The 18,528-nt window shown below is 31.2% G+C and overlaps 1 protein-coding gene across 1 annotated transcript; it reads left to right on the forward strand.

Moving 5' to 3' along the window:
- Positions 1-374: 374 nt before the first annotated feature.
- Positions 375-6,424, forward strand: LOC130963262 (disease resistance protein RUN1-like). The gene is made up of 4 exons (XM_057889394.1): positions 375-412; positions 2,358-3,393; positions 3,677-4,131; positions 5,485-6,424. The coding sequence occupies exons 1-4, from the start codon at positions 375-377 to the stop codon at positions 6,422-6,424; spliced, it is 2,469 nt and encodes an 822-aa protein (XP_057745377.1).
- The last annotated feature ends 12,104 nt before the right edge of the window (positions 6,425-18,528 follow it).

The raw sequence follows: 18,528 nt of genomic DNA on the forward strand, positions 1-18,528 counted from the left end.
AGTGTAACAAAGAAGCAAGAATAATAGTAAACCCTAGAAGAACGACATAGAAGAAAAGTAAAATATACAGGAATCTTAATGAACTTACGTTGAGTATTGTTGCTTTGTTTTCTCTTCAGATTCTTCACGGAGAGTTTGATGGTCTTTTGATGGAGGTTTCGAACAACGAGTTGTATATTTTGAACTTTGATTTTCGCTCGAAAATGGAAGGGTTTCGTTGTTTTCGAAGCGCTTTGAGAAGTGGAAGAAGTGGAAGAGTCTGCCATACGTAACCGTTTGAGTGTTGAGCGCGTGATTTTGACGCTTCATGTTATCTCTCTTCATGCGCGTGAGTTCTTTTTGGGCTGGGCCAACTTGTAAGCTTGTAAGCTTGTATGTGTAGCAGGCCCGTTAGGAAATACTGTTTCAACAGGTATGTTTTTCAAAAATGCTACTGGTACACTAAAAATCTAAAATCAACTACCAATAAATTTGTGTATAAATATATGTGTGTTTTAATTTATTTTCAATGTGTATTTGTATTCCAACATGTATTTTATACTGGTGGATGACTTTGTTGGTTAATTTTGGTATACAATTAGCATAGTCGATTTCTTTTTTTTTTTGAAAGTTGAACGGCAACTTTGCATACTTAAAAGTGATAGGCAGATAAAAATCAGTAGGTTATGAGCTTAACTGTTCTTGTTGTTGTTGTTGCTGTTTTTTTTTTCTTTTTTAAATATACCGTGACATTAATTTAATTATTAATGGAATGTTTTATTTTTTTCATTTTAATTTTAGTCTAAAATCTAAATTTAGTTTTCATATGGAAAGACAAACCAATATTTTGTTACAAAGGATTAAAAGGAACATGAAGGGTTGCAATTATTTATTTTACTCTGGATTATGGTGGGTATGGCGTGACAGAAATAATGATATTTTCAAACCATTGAGTCTTGGTTGCCTGAGAAAGTGGTCTTTCTAGCTCGAAAGTCTGCATCTGAAATGAAAAAGGTTTTTTGAAGAAAAAAGGATATTGTTGACATCTACCTTGATTATAAATTGGGAATCTGTCCCCCAAATTCAGTTAAAGCAAATTGTGTTGCCAGTGTTTATTAAAGGAAAGAGCTCTCTAGTTTTGGTTGTGTACTGAGAGATGCATGTGGAGCTTGGGGTGAAGGGATGTTCTTGATCTCTTTGTTTTCAAATGTACTATGTTTTGAACTCTGCGCTTTATGGAGAGGTATTATTCTAGCATGAGAGTGTGGCTTCAAGATAGGGATATGCTAAACAGACAGCATTGACTCCTGTTTCACTTAGCACAGGTGGAACATTTATCAACACAAGTAGCAGATAGGGTTTTATTAAATAAGATTTATGAAGTGCTTCAAAGGAATTGAGATGTGGAAATCAAGTTGATACAACACACAGCAAACACTGGGTAGGATAATTGGGTAGGAGATTCATCTTTTAAGTTATCATTTCTTTATCACCTATCTACCTACCTTACATAACTCCCCCACTCGAAACTTCTCCATTGGGGAAGAGTCAAAACTACCAATGCTTGGAACTTTCACTTTTCTAGAAACCCAAATGAGAGGCATCGGAATTAGCAGTCTTTGTGAGTAGGATACAATTATGGTGTCCTCTAATCTAGGCAAAAGAGTGTGGTCTATTGATCCTTTGATTCCTTTCAGGTTCATTCACTTGTAAATCTTATTTTCATTTATTTTTAACTCACTCCTCAGCTACATCATTTTGACCTAAACAAGCCTATTTGGAAATCCAAAGCTCCCTATAAATAACTCCTTTGTTTGCACAGCTGTGCTCAACATAGTTGATACTGATGATGTTTTTGCTAGTCCAGAGGGATAACAAGGGTATTTATCCTGACATATGTATTATGTGCAAATCTAATTGAAATCAGTGTGACATTTGTTTTCACATTGTCCAAAGACGGCCTTCTTATGGGACAATTCATTTCGCATTGTTGGTGATTGTTGCTTGTGTCCGATAAAATTTGATAAGTTACTGTTGATAGACTTTGTTGGTTGAAAGGAGGAAGGAGACTAAAACTTGGTGGCAATGTGCTTTATATGCCATTATAAGTTTTATTTTATTGGAGCATAACTCCGGCATTTTTAATGATAGACAATCCACTAATCCAGTGGGTATTCTCTCTTAGATATGCAGAGAGATTTTCAGTCTTTGCTTATTTTATGTAATTATTTTGCCTTTATTTCTCTTATCAAGGATCTGTTATACTCACCATATTTTGTATTCTATCCATTTATTAATAATATCTCTTCTTTTATTAAAGAAAAAAAATGCTTATGTAATTCATTATGCAGCTCAGTCTTAGTATATATGTTTTGTAGGAGTGACAATGATATGCATATCAAGAATGTTGTCGGATATGTTGGAGGCTTGTTGGGCACAAGAAAATTGTTTATTGCTGAGTATGAAGTGGAAGTAGGATACCGAATAAAAGATGCCAGTAAACTGTTGGTCCACTCAAAATCAAAGGAGGTTCTTCTCCTTGGGATATGGGGAATGGTGGGTATTGGGAAAACAACAATTGCCAAAGCCATGTATAATGAAAGTTGTAGTAAATTTGAGGGTAAAAGCTTCTTGGCAGATATTAGGGAAGTATGGGAGCAAAACACAAGTCATGTTTATTTACAAGAACGTATTCTTTTAGATATCCTCAACTTACCAAAAATAAGAATAGATAACATCGAAATTGGAAAAAAGATGTTAAAGAAAAGGCTTTCTAATAAAAAAGTTCTTCTTGTACTTGATGATGTGAATAAAAAGGAGCAGTTGAATGCTTTGTGTGGAAGTAGTGAATGGTTTGGTCCTGGGAGTATAATAATAATCACGACAAGAGATAGAAGTCTACTTCAGGATCATAGAGTTGACCATGTGTATAGAATGAAAGAAATGAATAAAAATAAATCTCTCGAGCTTTTTAATCGGTATGCATTCAAAAAAGCGTCTAATAGGCAATATCTTGATGAACTTTCTAAAAATGTAGTTGCTTATGCTGGAGGATTGCCACTAGCTTTGGAAGTCCTTGGCTCCAATTTTCTTGGAAGCTTGGAGAGTATTCCCGATGGACTCATAGACTCTCCTCATCCTGTGCTGCAGAAGGTTCTGAAAAAATGCGTGGAAGATTTAAATGATACAGAGAAAGCCATATTCCTTGATATAGCTTGTTTCTTAATTGGGATGGATCAAGAAGAGGTGATCCAAGCATTAAATGCCTTTGGAGACTTGGCCAAAGATGGAATAAAAGCCCTTGAGGATCGATGCTTTATAACATTTGATGAGATGAACAAACTTAGAATGCATGTTTTGCTACGAGATATGGGAAGAGAAGTCATTTATGAGCAAAGGGGAGGAGATCCTGCGGTGAGTAAATTTTGGCTTCTTTAGGATACATGTTTGATGTATTATCAATTAATTATGATGTGAATTTATTTACTGAAACATCTTATTACATTAAGGAGCAAACTTAACACCCATTTTGCTTCTTAGTAATTTCATAACTTTGTAAGTTTGGTTGTGGTTCCTGCATCCTGATTGGTAACAAATTAACAAGTTTCAAATGTGATAGTTTTTATTTGTAACATTACTAGAAAAATTGATAGTCTCTTGTATCTAAGCTATGCATTTTTATTGTTTCTCGTTTCAGTCATGGATCTATGATGTGTTCTTGAGTTTTAGGGGAGAAGAAACTCGTGCAACATTCACCTCACATCTCTACACTTCTCTTGCAAATGCTGGAATTTATGTCTTTAGGGATGATGACGAGATCCGGAGGGGAGATCGAATCTCCATTTCACTACTGCAAGCAATCAGAGCATCTAGAATTTCTGTAGTTGTGTTGTCAAGGCATTATGCAAATTCAAGGTGGTGTCTGCAAGAGCTGGAGAACATAATGGAGTGTCGCAGGGCCATAGGTCAGGTGGTTGTGCCTGTTTTTTATGGTGTAGATCCCTCTAATGTGAGGAATCAAACAGGTCTATTTGGAGAAGCTTTTCAAGATCTTTTAAAAAGATTTTCAGTGGATAGAGACAAGGAGAAGAGGTGGAGAAAAGCGCTTCATCAAATTGGTTCCATTGCAGGAATTGTGATCATAGATTCCAGGTAATTTGATCTCTTCTTAAAATTAAATATTCATTGATATTTGTGCTTGATAGTCTAACATTTGAACTAATTATGTTACTTTCTTTAGGTATATTTTTTTAATATAATCTCTTAACAAAAGTATATCATTTTTATTAAAAATTGTGTAAATGAAATCTGCTGAGAATAAATTTTTAACAGTGACGTCACATAACTAAGAGGTGTGCGATATATTTCATATTTTGATGTTTTCATCATATAGTGAAAATAGAGAACAAATTTTGCTGCTTCCTTGCAAATTTTGAAATTAAGAAACTTAACAGAAATAAAATAACATTTCTTTTCTAATTAAAATTGGAATATGAAATGAGATATTTTTCTTACAGTGAACCTTTTTCACACATGTTGTGTAATAAGCACCCCCCCCCCCCCCCCCTTCTCTCTTATTCTCCTCCCTTTTTTTCACCTTTGGACCATATATCGTCAAGCCAGAGGATTGCTACAAAAAATTGAAGAATGGAGATAACATTTAGAAAGGTATTGCTGTCATCATTCTCAAGGAACATGATGGTGTCATTAACAAATTCTGAGTGATAAACCACAATCCTTCTGGATGTCCCACTTTCAGACCTGTAACTAATTCATTCTCCACTATCTTAGAGGTCAAGTATCTAAGAATGTCTACCACTAAAGTGAATAGCAGAGAGGAGCAAAAGTCTCCCTCCCTAACACTCCTTTTACCTCAAAACCAAGATTTTGGCTATTCATTCACCATCACCTAAAAGCTAAGGTACTCATTCTTAGATACCCTGAGATTGAACTTCTCCACATATATAGACCAAAACCATTTTTTCTAAAGCACTTTGTCCATAAAGCTCAAGCTAACCCTTTCATAGACTTTCCCAAAATCTAAGTGTAAGTAAAAACATTTTTTGATTTTCAGTAGCATCCACCACTTGATTGGCTACAAGGCAGCATTGAAGATTCGCCTCCTAGCCAAGGAAGGGCACTTTGGTTCTCCAATATAGAGTTCCCTAAATAACGTTTGGCATATTCAATTAATTAGTTACATGTACATGATTTTAAAAGGAGCTATAAAGAAAGTCATAATTAATTATAGTTTGGTTGAAAGGGTTTTATAGTTTTCTATTCACACATCCAAGAGGGCTGTGTGACTTTAGGCTTTGTTTAACTAACATTTCTCTTGCCTAGACTCTTACATGAATGAATGCAAGAACAATATTTATTTCTTTTTCCTTTATTCCACATACATGCTCAATTACTCAAATATTGGGTGAATATCAATTTTTTTCCGTACAAAATTTTTCTTCTTTTGATAACCTCTTGTACATTATTGATTTGTCATTTTTATAGGAATGAAAGTGAGGATATCAGTTTGATTGTTGAAGATATCTCTGCTTTGCTAGATGATACACTCTTATTTGTTGCACAACATCCCGTAGGTGTAAAATCTCGTGTGCAGCATGTGATTAAACTACTAAACCACCAATATGCAAAAGATGTTCAACTGTTTGGAATATTGGGAATTGGAGGAATCGGAAAAACAACCATTGCCAAAGCCATTTACAATCAAATTCATCGTGATTTTGAGGGTTCTTCCTTCCTCGAGAATATTAGGGAATTCTGGGAACTAATAACTGCTCGAGTTAATTTACAAGAACACCTTCTTTCTGACATCTACAAAACAACGAAAATAAGGATACATAGCATTGAATTTGGAAAAACTATGTTGCAGCAAAAGCTTCGTCATAGAAGGGTGCTTGTTATACTTGATGATGTTGATGAACTAGACCAACTAAAAGCTTTGTGCTGGAGCCGTGAATGGTTTGGTCCAGGGAGTAGAATAATCATCACAACAAGAGATGAAAGTCTACTTAGAGTGCTTAATGTTGGCCACATATCTAGAATGTCAGAAATGGACAATGATGAATCTGTTGAGCATTTTTGTTGGCATGCATTCAAACAATCAAGTCCCAAAGAGGATTTTGCTGAGCTTTCCATAGATGTAGTTGCATACTGTGGAGGATTGCCACTAGCTCTTGAGGTTATTGGATCTGTTTTGTTTGATAAGAATGTAAAAGAGTGGGAAAGCCTATTGGAAAAACTAAAAAAAATTCCAAATGATAAAGTACAGAAAAAGCTAAGAATAAGTTTTGACAGTTTAAACGATGATACAGTAAAACAAATATTCCTTGACATAGCTTTTTTCTTTATCGGGATGGATCGGAATGATGTAGTACATATCTTGGATGAATATGACGCTGAAATTGGAATTAGTGTTCTTGTTGATTGAAACCTAGTGACTGTTGATAGTAATAATCGGCTTGGAATGCATGCCTTGTTGCGTGATATGGGAAGAGAAATAGTCCGTGAGAAATCACCCAAAGAGCTAGAGAGGCGAAGCAGATTATGGTTGCAAAAAGAAGTATTTGAAGTATTACAAACACATACTGTAAGACCTGTAAATCTCTTAAATTTTTATTTTTTCTGTGGCCACTTGTTAAGGTTCCTAAAATAGTAAAGTTTTTATAGAAGTAAATTTTTGAAGTTTTCAATGTATTAAAAACTTGAAAATTTATCAATTTTTTTGGAAATCTTGAAAGTCTTTTTCTGGCACTTACTAGTAAAAGTCTTTATTTAAAATGGCATCAAAGGAAACCAAAAGAAGTTAATGAACCTATTTCTTCCACTTGGCTTCTAAATTACCTAAGGTACTCATTTATTTTTATTCTCTATTCATCTTATCTTGTAGGGTACTAAAGCTATTGAGGGACTGACTTTAAAGTTGCCAAGAAGCAATGCATTTTGTTTGGAGACAAAAGCATTTAATAAGATGAAGAGACTGAGGTTGCTGCAACTTGCTAGTGTACAACTTGATGGAGATTTTGAACATATGTCAAAAAATATAAGATGGATTTGTTGGCATGGATTTCCTTACAAATACATACCTTCCAAATTTTATCAAGCAAGTTTAGTTGCCATGGAGTTAGAATCCAGTAGTCTTAGATTCATGTGGAAGAAGACCCAGGTAAAAATTAAGAGTGATAATTTCACACCTAATTTTTTCCATCATACCTTTTGATACTGATTTTATACAACTTTCTAACTGACCATGTGTATGTTATATATGGTTACCCCAATAGAATTTAGTTCTCCAGTGATCAAAGTCTTATTCTTCTGCCCTTCACATGCATGTTATGGTTTCCACAGCTATTAATTGGCAAAATTGATTTGCATTAACCACCAAAATGCTTATAATTTAACCAAGCATAAAATTAATGCATGTTTGTGTATGGGAATATTATTGTTGCCATTTTCCATCAGTTGTTTTAAATTAATCGATTTTGTAATGCATGAATTTGATTAAGGTTCTCATCTATTTAAGAGTAAAATATACATTTTGTTCTAAATGTTTGGTTGGTTTCATATTTATTCCTAAGGGTTTCACTCAACTTTTCAAAACATTGTTAGTTTCACCATTCTTTTCAAATGATTTTTTTATTCTCATTATACCCCCTCCCACTCTCACCCTTACCCTTTTTTCCAACCTTTCTCCATGTGCCCCATCATTACCACCGCCACCACCACTACCACTATTGCATTGTTTATAGGTGAGATACGGAATACCTAGCCTCAGTTCTTAGAATACCTAACAAAGTTATCATTTATCCTCTTGATCCAAGATGGTTGTCCCCAATCCGTGGAATGTACTTGCAAAGACTCCAGTGGTCAGCTAAGCATGGGTCTTAAGAAACACTAGGAATAGAGAACATACTTGATATAGGAGTTTATGCAGTTATTTATAGTGGTACTTGATTGAAAGCGATAGAAGGACCAGTTTGTAGTAATTTCAAAGACTTAGAGTAATAAAATTTGTTGCGAACCAAAATGTCTGATATAAAATTTGTTGGGGACCAATTTAGGTGGTTACTAAAAGAAAGAAAAAAGAAAATGGTTAATGATTCAACTGAAATTCTTAGTCTCGGTTTTGTTCATTGACTAGTTATTCTGCGTAGGGGTTGTGATAGTGGGGCTGCTGATTATGCTGAGGTGGATAGGAAGGGAGAGGGGAAAGGAAAGGGAAACAAGAAGAGGAAAGGGTAACAGTGGTCGTGGTGCTTGTGGTGGTGATGGTGATGATGGATATGGATATGGAAGAAGGTTGGAGAAGAGAGTGAAGGTGATGATGAGAGGAAGGGTATAATGTGAATGAAAACATTATGCACAAAAGGGTGAAATTTATAATATTTTGAAATGTTGAGCATAAAATTGAATGAAAAATTTAAGGAATAAATTTATGAATTTAATTTTGATGTACTATCAGTATAAAGTAGTTTCACACATGCATCTAATTACATAACACTAGATCAGCAAAAATAATTACTTTTTACATTGACTATGGTAATCCAAAAGAGCAGATGTTATTGCATGACTGATGACTGTGCAAAACATTTTACACTCTTAGTGCATCAATTATAAATTTGAAACTAATTTCAAATGTTAGGTTTAAAAGTATACTTTAATTCCTATTTTAATATGCCTTTTTTTTTCATTTAGAAAAGAACAACAATGCTTGGTCCTTTTGAATTTTGATAAGCTAATTAGTTTTGAACGTTGCCAAGTGTTTTCACAAAGTAAATTCTCTCAATTTATCACTTTTTATTTTTATTTATTTTTTTTCCTTTTCAGTTCTTGGGGATGCTAAAGGTTCTCAATCTTAGTCATTCTTATCACTTGACTCAAACTCCAGACTTTTCGTACTTGCCTAATCTTGAGAAGCTATTACTCAAAGTTTGTTCAAGTTTGTCTATGATTTCAGATACAATTGGACATCTTAGAAAAATTCTTCTCATAGATTTGGAAGATTGCACAAGCCTTCCTAACCTTCCTAGAAGTTTTTATGAGTTGAACTCTTTGATAACACTCATCATTTCTGGATGTTCATTAATCGATAAATTGGAAGAGGACTTGGCACAAATGAAATCCTTGAAAAAATTGATTGCAGATAAGACTGCAATAACACAAGTGCCATTTTCAATAGTAAGATCAAAAAGCATTGGATATATTTCCTTGTGTGGCTACGAAGGTTTCACACGTGATGTGTTTCCTTCTCTCATTTGGTCTTGGATGTCACCAAAAAATAATCTTTCATCATTAGTACAATCATTTGCTGGTTCGGGAATTGTCTCTTTAGATGTACTAAATCTCCGAAGTTTTTGGGTTGAGTGTGGCACGGATCTTCAACTAAGTGGAGGTGTAGCAAAAATTCTGGATACTTTGTATGCCACATACTACAAGGAATTAGAAGTAACACCAACTACATCACAAGCCTCAAAAATTAGTAGTTCATCCTTGATTGGCTTTCATAGTCAATTTCACACTTTTGGATCACCCAAGTCTCTTTTAATTGAAGTGGGAAAGAAGACTACAGTCAGCAATATTCTTAGGGAGATAATTTTGCAGGTTTGTCTTTGAAAATCTCTTTTCATTGTTATTTGCTGGAAGAAATATTTTTTAAAATATATAATATAATTTTAATATGTTATTGTTATTATTATAACATTATTGATAATTCAGAATAGAAAAATTTAAAGTTAATTGATTCAAAAATCTAAATTCAGTATAATTCTCAACTTGGCCAGGTGCCAAATAGGGTTGGAAAATTTAATATAATAAATATTCAATTTATTTTGAATTTGATATAGGTTTTCCCAACATATAGTAACTTAACTTTAGGTACTAAATATATTATTTTATTATATAAATGATAATTGAAAACAATAAAGCATTATATTTTATGATATTTTTTCAATTATAGTTTACAGTAGGAAATAGAAAATTTCTAGCACATAGAAGAGAAAGTATTTTATGTTATTTATGCTTTAAAAACTTTATCGAAGCTACACCTTTTTCCTTAAAAAAATGATATAAGTAAGTAGTTAAAATTTTTCAAAATAAACTATAACTAAAATATTTAAATAATAAATAGTTTTTACCTTCAATTTATAGAAAATAAAAATTATTGTTCTTATTATTATTTTAGTATTTTGTTAGATTTTATAATAAGTTGTCTTTTTTTTTCTTTTGGTGTTACAGAAATTGATCACCGTTGAACTTCATGATTATTTGTTGCCTAGTGACAATTATCCATATTGGTTAACCTTCAATTGTGAAGGTTCTTCCATAATTTTTGAAGTCCCTCACGTGCATAGCCGGGAGCTGAAGACAATAATGTTGTGTATCATGTATCCTTCTTCTCCATATACCATCACATTTGAATCTCTCAAAAATGTGTTGATCATAAATTATACTAAGTCCACCATTCAGGTCTATAAGCAAGACACACTAGCCTCTTTCAAAGATGAAGAATGGCAAAACATAATTTCAAGTATGGAACCTGGTGATAGAGTGGAGGTTCATATTGTCCTCTTTGGGTATGGATTCAGTGTGAAGAAAACAACGATTTTTCTCATATATGATGGCCCGATCGACCAAAAAATGGAGCACCAGTATGCAGATGTTATTGTTTCCTGTGATAATGATACTATTTCCGGTTTTGGTGATGTGACATCAAATGAGAATGTCTGCGTTTCTGACGGTGATATTGTTGCATTAGTTAAGAATGAAAACACTTATGCCTTTGAAGATGTGACAATAAATGAGAGTGTTAGTATTTTTGGTACACCAGTATATGATTCCAGTGGTGGAAAAAATGTAAGTGATGAAATCCTTAAATATATTAGAAAAATTCTTAAATTGAAGCGTACAGGTTTGCTTTGCGTCAACTATGTGAATATGATTCATTTTACTCACTGACATTCTAAAATGAGCATTTTGGTTCATGAGATTGCACTCTATTTGTCATTTTAATGTAGGTGAAGACTCACATGCAATTATCTTCGGACTTCATGTGAAGTTGATAGTTGAGAGTCGTTAGATAACAATTTAGTACATGTCAAATCATCTAATAGTTCTCAACTAGCAACTTTACATGAAGACAACTCCATGTGAGTTTCCAGCCACCTTTAATGTATTACATTAAGTGATATGTGGCATGCCACTGTCATAGGGTGACATGGCATGACAGTTATACTAAAATGTGTCACATGCTAAAAATGAGACAGCAAGTCGTGTGCTGAATGTGCCACGTGGCATGCCAAATGGTCATTTTTCATGAGGCCTTCCACTTAACGAGAAACATTAGCTGGTTTATAATGGTGGGACTAAATAACCGATAGAGTGCAATATTAGGGAGCCAAACTATTCATTTTGAAATATTGAGGATTACTGGATTAGAGTAAATCATACTAACAAAGTCAAGGACCAAGTTGAACATATACTTTGTTGTTTCATTTTTTCATAATATATTAGAAAGCCAAGATTTGTAGACATTGAAGTGAAATTGATTTAAGGTATTATTGCATTTGAACTTAAAATATTCTGTCCCGAGTTCCTCTTTTTCTTGTTTTTGCCTGTAGATATTAAAAAGCATTGGAAATATTGCATTGAATGATGTTCAGGGCTTAGCATGTAATGTGATTCCATTCATCATTCGTCCTAGGATGTCTCTGATGTGTACAGTTGTTGAAGGCATGTTGTCATTTCTTGTTTCTGTAATTCTACCAAATGGTAGCTTCCATGATCTATCTATTATCAGGGAGCTTCTGAAGCTTCGAAGTCTTAGGTTGGAATGCAGTTCACAAATTCAAATAAATGGAGATACGGCCATGGATTTCTTCACTGCCATTAATTCTAAGGGACTGGGAGTAGTGCCAACTAATTGTGGCAGTCAAAATGACTTTTCTGGATCGGAAAATTCCTCAAATTTCTATTTGATTCAAATAGGAATGAATTGCGCAATCTCAATGATTCTAAGAAAGAGCATTTTCCAAGTTTGTCTCATCTACAAATTATCAAATTTTAAATTTCATTTCATTTCATTTCTAATATAAAAGATATATTAACACTCAAAAGAATATATAAGAAGCATAAATTCTAGAGGGCCAACAACTTTTGGCCAGCAATTAATCAACATTCCAAGTTTCTGACATTCTATTAATTTTTGCCCACACATGCACACATGAATCAGTATAGCCAAATTTAAATCCACACATTATACGGAAGAATATCAAAACTAAAACATACATTTTTTTGTTAGAAAAGTAAAAAGCAATCTAAACTTAGTCCAATTTTAAAAATACATTAATAACTACTACGTTATATACAAATATTCTTACATGTTTCATATAAGTCTATAATAGTATCACATGTTTCACCCTTACTCTCTTTCTTGCTATTCACCTAAAAACGATTTCCAAATATGAGCTTTACATGAAATTTTTCTTTTTTAGTTCTACTCATCCCGTCTTTACATGGTGTTGTCAGTCTCATGCAGAAAAATAACTGTAATTCAAATTTCATTGCTATTATTAAAAATTTCAAAATGACTATAGCATGCTTTCCATTTGAATTATGTCAAGACTATTAATTCATTATACGTTAAACTATTCTAGTGTTCTATGAACCAATTAAAATTTTTAACAAAACGAAGTTAGTTCTCCAAGTGATTACTTGCAAACTTGCAATGTAATAATAACTGGAAAATTGAATAGAGATCAAAGTACACAAAGCAAAAGCAAAAAATAGGACCTGAAAGATTATAGTTTAGACCCTTGATGTAAAGTACTCTCCATTGCAATAAAACATATATTATTATTTGGAATATGTAAATACTTTGAACCAACATCCTCTATAGTATCATAATCTCTTAGTTAAATTAGATTTAACAAAATAACTTAGAAGTTTCTGATACACAAAACTAATGAATTGTGATAGTTAAATTTCTTAAGAGAACATTTAACATATAATTGTAGAATTAAATGTGAGAAATTATACGATATATGTAAAGTTTGTACTTTCTTTTTCTCTTCTTTTGTCATATCTCTATTTGTGGTTTCTAATCTATCCATTTTTTCTGTAGTTAATATAAAACTAGAATGTGACCCGCGCATCGCGCGGGACGGTAAATTAATAATAATATATAATAAATACTAAAAATTATTATGTTGTATAGAATTAAATGAAATATGTATAAACTAAAAATAAATTTAAATGGTATTTTATTTAAAAGAAATGGTAGTACAAAGTATTTGGATATTGGAATTGATTTTTGTATTTGGTTTAATTGATGGAATTGGTCTTCTTATGTGGCACTCGTCCTCCTTTTTTTTATTGGTTGTTGTTAGAGTTGTTACTTTCTTCTTTCTGTCATAGGTTGTTATGAAGGCATGTTCCTTATGAATTGGTGAGTTGTGTGCACTTTCTTTTATGTTGTTTGCTCCCTCTTTGCATGTATGGTCTTCTTCCGAAAATGTGTCTTGAATTTGTATCGTTTTTTTTTTCTCCTCAACCTCTTGATAGGTATGTGATCTTCGTCTGATGATATTGGTGTTGGCGAAGTTGGTTCCTATAATCAATAAATAATATAAATTAGAAATAAATGAATTAATTTTTGAGAGACTTATTAGTTATGAAATATCTATAAGTCAGCTGTGTGAATTCTTCAATTTCTGGATTGATATAGATTTTTGTACTTGAAGTTGTGCTAACCTAATAATCACCTAATATTATAATATAATAGGTTATATAAAATAAGATCGTGTTGTATTGTGTCAATTAATGTATTATATAAAATATAATTCTTTGAACTAAAAAAAATAATAAATTAAAATTTTTTGAAAAAAATCATACCTTTATATTTACTAACCAATGTTGATGTGAGTGCAACAATTTTTTGGCCCTTGATTTGTGTTGTAATTTCTTTATTTATCTGATTTGAGAGATTTCTCCACAACGTGACTTTCAACACGATGTTCCTAAAATTAATAGTATTTTGTTAATAACTATATATCTAAATGAAAAATGAATTGGTTGTATATTTTTTTACTCTTTGAGTATTAATTCCATTCTTCGTATTTTTGTGGGTTTTCCTTTAACATCTACTTGTTCTTCTTCTTCTATTGCATGCAGCTTTTCAATGACATCTACAATAAAAAGAACAAAAATGTGTTGATTTTTTTTAATAAATTATTTTTAATAAGAATAATTGAAATAATATAAAATAAAATTACCTGTTAAAATTTGTCTTTGACCCACTCTGTCAGATAATGTCTCAAGTGATACAAATTTAAAATAGTGTTGGAGAATGTTCAAAACTGGATCTTTGATTTCTTTCACAATAGTTGTTATTAAAAAATTTGTTTTCATAGTACCTTTAATTGCTCTATACAAATCATTTGCATCTTTTATTTTCAAATTTTTGATAGTATAAACTTTTTCTTTTTCTAACAAATGTTTGAATTTGTTTATCATATTTTTCTTTATCATATTTTTCTTCACAATTACATGAAGAGGTGTTCCCTCCAGTGTTAGTAAATCATTGTTAACAATTAGTTAAAAAAATGATTGCGTTTATTTTTTTAAATTATTAGAAAAGGAACAATGATTATCAAATTGAGAGAAGTTTAACTTTAACGATATTAAAATACAATTATATATAAAGTATTATAAAATAATATTAAAAGTATAAAAAACAAAAATAATTAAAGCTTTTTTTTAAATTCAATTTAAAAACATAATAAATTTGTTTATTTTATACATTTTCATCTAATATAATCATTTCTAAGAAAAGAGGCTCCTCTTTATTTTTGGGTGTTAATGTTTTTCATAGACGAACCACGCGAACTTTGATAAACCAATTGTCTGTATGTTTGGTTATATTGTCCAATGAATGATGCTCCATTGAGTAAGTTTGAGATGTTGTATAGTTTGGAAAGAAATTTCTTATGGTAAATTTGATGTTATTTTAAAGAATAGTGATTAGAGACTTATATAAGTAGTTCAAATAGTATATAATTTAAATATTTGTAACGTAAAATTTATTATGATTAATAATATTATTATGACATTTATTATATGGATATTTATTACATTTAATGATTGAGTTTATAGAAATTAATAAATTAATTATTGGTGTTATAAAGTTATTATATTGTTTATAATGGTAAAATATAATAAATATAAGAATATAGATTTAATATCTTTATAGGTTACAAACTTAATTTCAAAATTTATAATTTAAAAAGACTTGGTTGAAGAATATTTGTATATTATATGAATTTAATCAAAAACTTCTAGATTTATATGGACTTAATAGAAAATTTTTAGACTATTTGCAAATGTTTAAGTTTTAGGAAGTTTTAGAATACTTCACCTACATGAATAAAATACACCTGATGCTTGGTGTGACTATATGATACTCTTTTTGTATTGTAGAGATCCAAAGTTGAGACCTATGTTCGCTGAAATAATGGCAGTAGTGAAGTAATATGCAATAATAATGATATAAATTTTTAATGAGTTAATTTACATAAATTAATAAATTAATTATTAGTATAATAAATTTATTGTATGATTTATAACGGTAAGATATAATAAATATAGGAATATGATTTCAATGTCTTTATATGTTACAAATTTAATTTCAAAAATTTTAATTTAAAAAGACTTGATTAAAAAATATTTGTATATTATATGGACTTAATTGAAAATTTTTAGACTAATATTAATAAAAAATATTAGTCCTTAACGTTTCTCTTTGAACAATTAATATATACTAACGTACCAAAAATGGCAAAAAGTTTATTAGCAGTAATTCAAAATTAATATTCTAATTACTTAATTAAATGACTTCATAAAATTTTGCAGTTAGAATAGAAGCTAGTACATCTTCTTTCTGCCTATTTTTTCTTATCCCACTTTTAAAGCAATTTATTAATTAATAATAGTATTTTTATCTGTAATCATGAATAATACCAATTATTCCTAATAAAATACATAAATTAGCAAGTTGAATTAGATAATATCATACTATTAAATGTGATCGGTCCTTGGTGGATCAAATTGAATGCCGATATCTTAATGCTAAAGATGACCAAGCATTCCACCTAATATGATATTGTCACATTTAAATATATATTTCTTAGTGAAGTAATATGCAATAATAATGATATAAATTTATTTACTAACTAATAAATTATTATAAGCTTTAAAATGTAACTTTAACCTATTTAAATTGTTATATGTGATTAAAAATATTACATAAATTTCATAGACCAATTTTAAGTGGTTTAAATTATGATTTATAAATGATATGATTAAGAATTTTGTAAAAGAAAAAAAATAAAAAATTGTAGCATAATATATAAATAAATTTAGAAGTATACAAAACTAAGAGGAAAAAATATCCTTAAATTCAACCCATGGTTATATGTGCAATGTCTAAAAAGAAGTATTGAGATTTAATTTTCGGACCAGTTAGAACATTGTAGAGGTCGACCTTATTTCGAAGCGTGTTATACCTGTAGATACAACCATTTTCACAAAAAATATGTATGAGAAATTTTAGAAGAAAGAAATATAAACATTACTCAAGACGTAAAAAATTGATTACTTATGAAGAAATATATTATTGCAAATTTTTTCAAAGGAGTTTGGTATGAAATTACTCATCGACTCACAATGTGTAAGAGATGACTTACTTTATAAAAGATATATTCTCATGAGTTTGTTGAAATGCCATTGATATGGAATCAAGTACTGCAAGCATAAACGACTGGGAAAGAATAAGAAATTTTGCAAATTTCTTATATAAAATTACCTCAATGTTGTAATTCTTAGGAAAATACTTGGTACAAATTTTTTTCGTTGGACGAATTTTTTTAGTTGGTCTGGTTTCTGCAATTGATGCAATGCGGAGAGGTGCCAAGAAGAAGAGGGTTTGGAGAAGCATGAGAAGAGTAAAATTTGATTCGAGAAAAATACTGGCTCATACCGGAAGAGCATGGAGGAAATAGGATCTTAGTACGGAGAGGTGCCAAGAAGAAGAGGGTTTCGAGAAGCATGAGAAGAGTAAGGAGTTTTTAGGCGAGAAGCACGAGAAAAGTAATGAACTCTTTGGTTTTCAGAGGTTTTTTGGGGTAAATGTTAATTTGTATTTTTGTTGTTTTTTTTTTCTGTTTTTTAGTTTTTTTTTTTAATTTGAAAATAAAAGTTGATTTGGCAATATTTGAATGGTTGAAATTTGGCAAGATTTGATTGGTTGTTTCTAAAATTTTGCCACGTAAGCAATATTGCTGACATGGCGTTAGTAGAATAAGAGGAATAACTTAGAAGTAATGTGGTGCATGCTTATGTATCTACTTTTATATATTAATTAATAATAGATTAGTTATACTTAACATAGTCTTTTCCCACTAAAAATACTCTAAACTATATATTTCATACACAGAAATCCTGAACTTGTTCTGGAGATTGTTTATTACTCCCTGGTGACAAGAATCTTGAATGGTTAACCTTCAGTGGTGAAGGTTCTTCTGTAACTTTTGAAGTCCCTCAAATGAAAGGTCGTTACTTGAAGTCAGTGATGTTGAGCATTTTCTATTCTTCTTCAACAGAGATAATGACACCAGAAATTCTAAAAAATGTGTCAATCATTACACCGACAACCAACCATGTCTATGAAGGAGATAGACTGATTTCACTAAAACATAAGGATTGGGATAAAATAATATCAAAACTTCAAGTTGGTAATAAAGCACAGGTTGTTGTTGCGGTTGGACATGGATTCGTAGTGAGGAAGACAACAGTTTATCTCATATATGATGAACCAATTAACCATTACAAGAAGCAGTACCAAGCAAAAGATATCTTTTCTGGTTGTGATGATGTGGTAGCTATAATGGATGAAAATGTTTTTGGTGTTGATAATAAGGCTGCAGATAAGAATGTTACTCATTTAGATTGCGACAAACAAGGTGATTTCACTTTATTTCATTATAAAAACCTGTCTCTTCTGCTTAATCATATTTTGAATTGGTAGTAACTGTTTTTCATCCATTTAAGATTTTCCAATCAAATGTGGATAAGTGGATTTCCTTTTTGTCCTATATGTCAATAAGGGATTTTTGCTAGTTATTAGAGATATTACATTAGTTAAATAGTTATAAATTGGTTACTAGTTTGTTTAACAGCAAGCGATTCTGTTCAAATCCAAGATCATCCACATCCTGTTGGAGCTAGATTTGACTAAAACCCAAGACTTTAATTAAGGAAAATCAATGATCCCTGTTGATAGTTTTCATGTTTGTTTCAACCATAGTACTGTGTGTCTGTGGCCACAGGGAATTTAATTTATAGACTAGACTGTATCCTTATATCTTCACGGTTCACATATGTCCATGATTTTGCTTATGGGTCACCTAGTTGACAGGTTTCAAGATGCATGTATTTGCCATCAACATGCTAATTATAATTAACACACATATTAGTTACAAGTAT

The sequence above is a fragment of the Arachis stenosperma genome, chromosome 2 (genome assembly GCF_014773155.1).
Source record: "Arachis stenosperma cultivar V10309 chromosome 2, arast.V10309.gnm1.PFL2, whole genome shotgun sequence".
In the NCBI taxonomy this organism is placed as follows: Eukaryota; Viridiplantae; Streptophyta; class Magnoliopsida; order Fabales; family Fabaceae; genus Arachis; species Arachis stenosperma.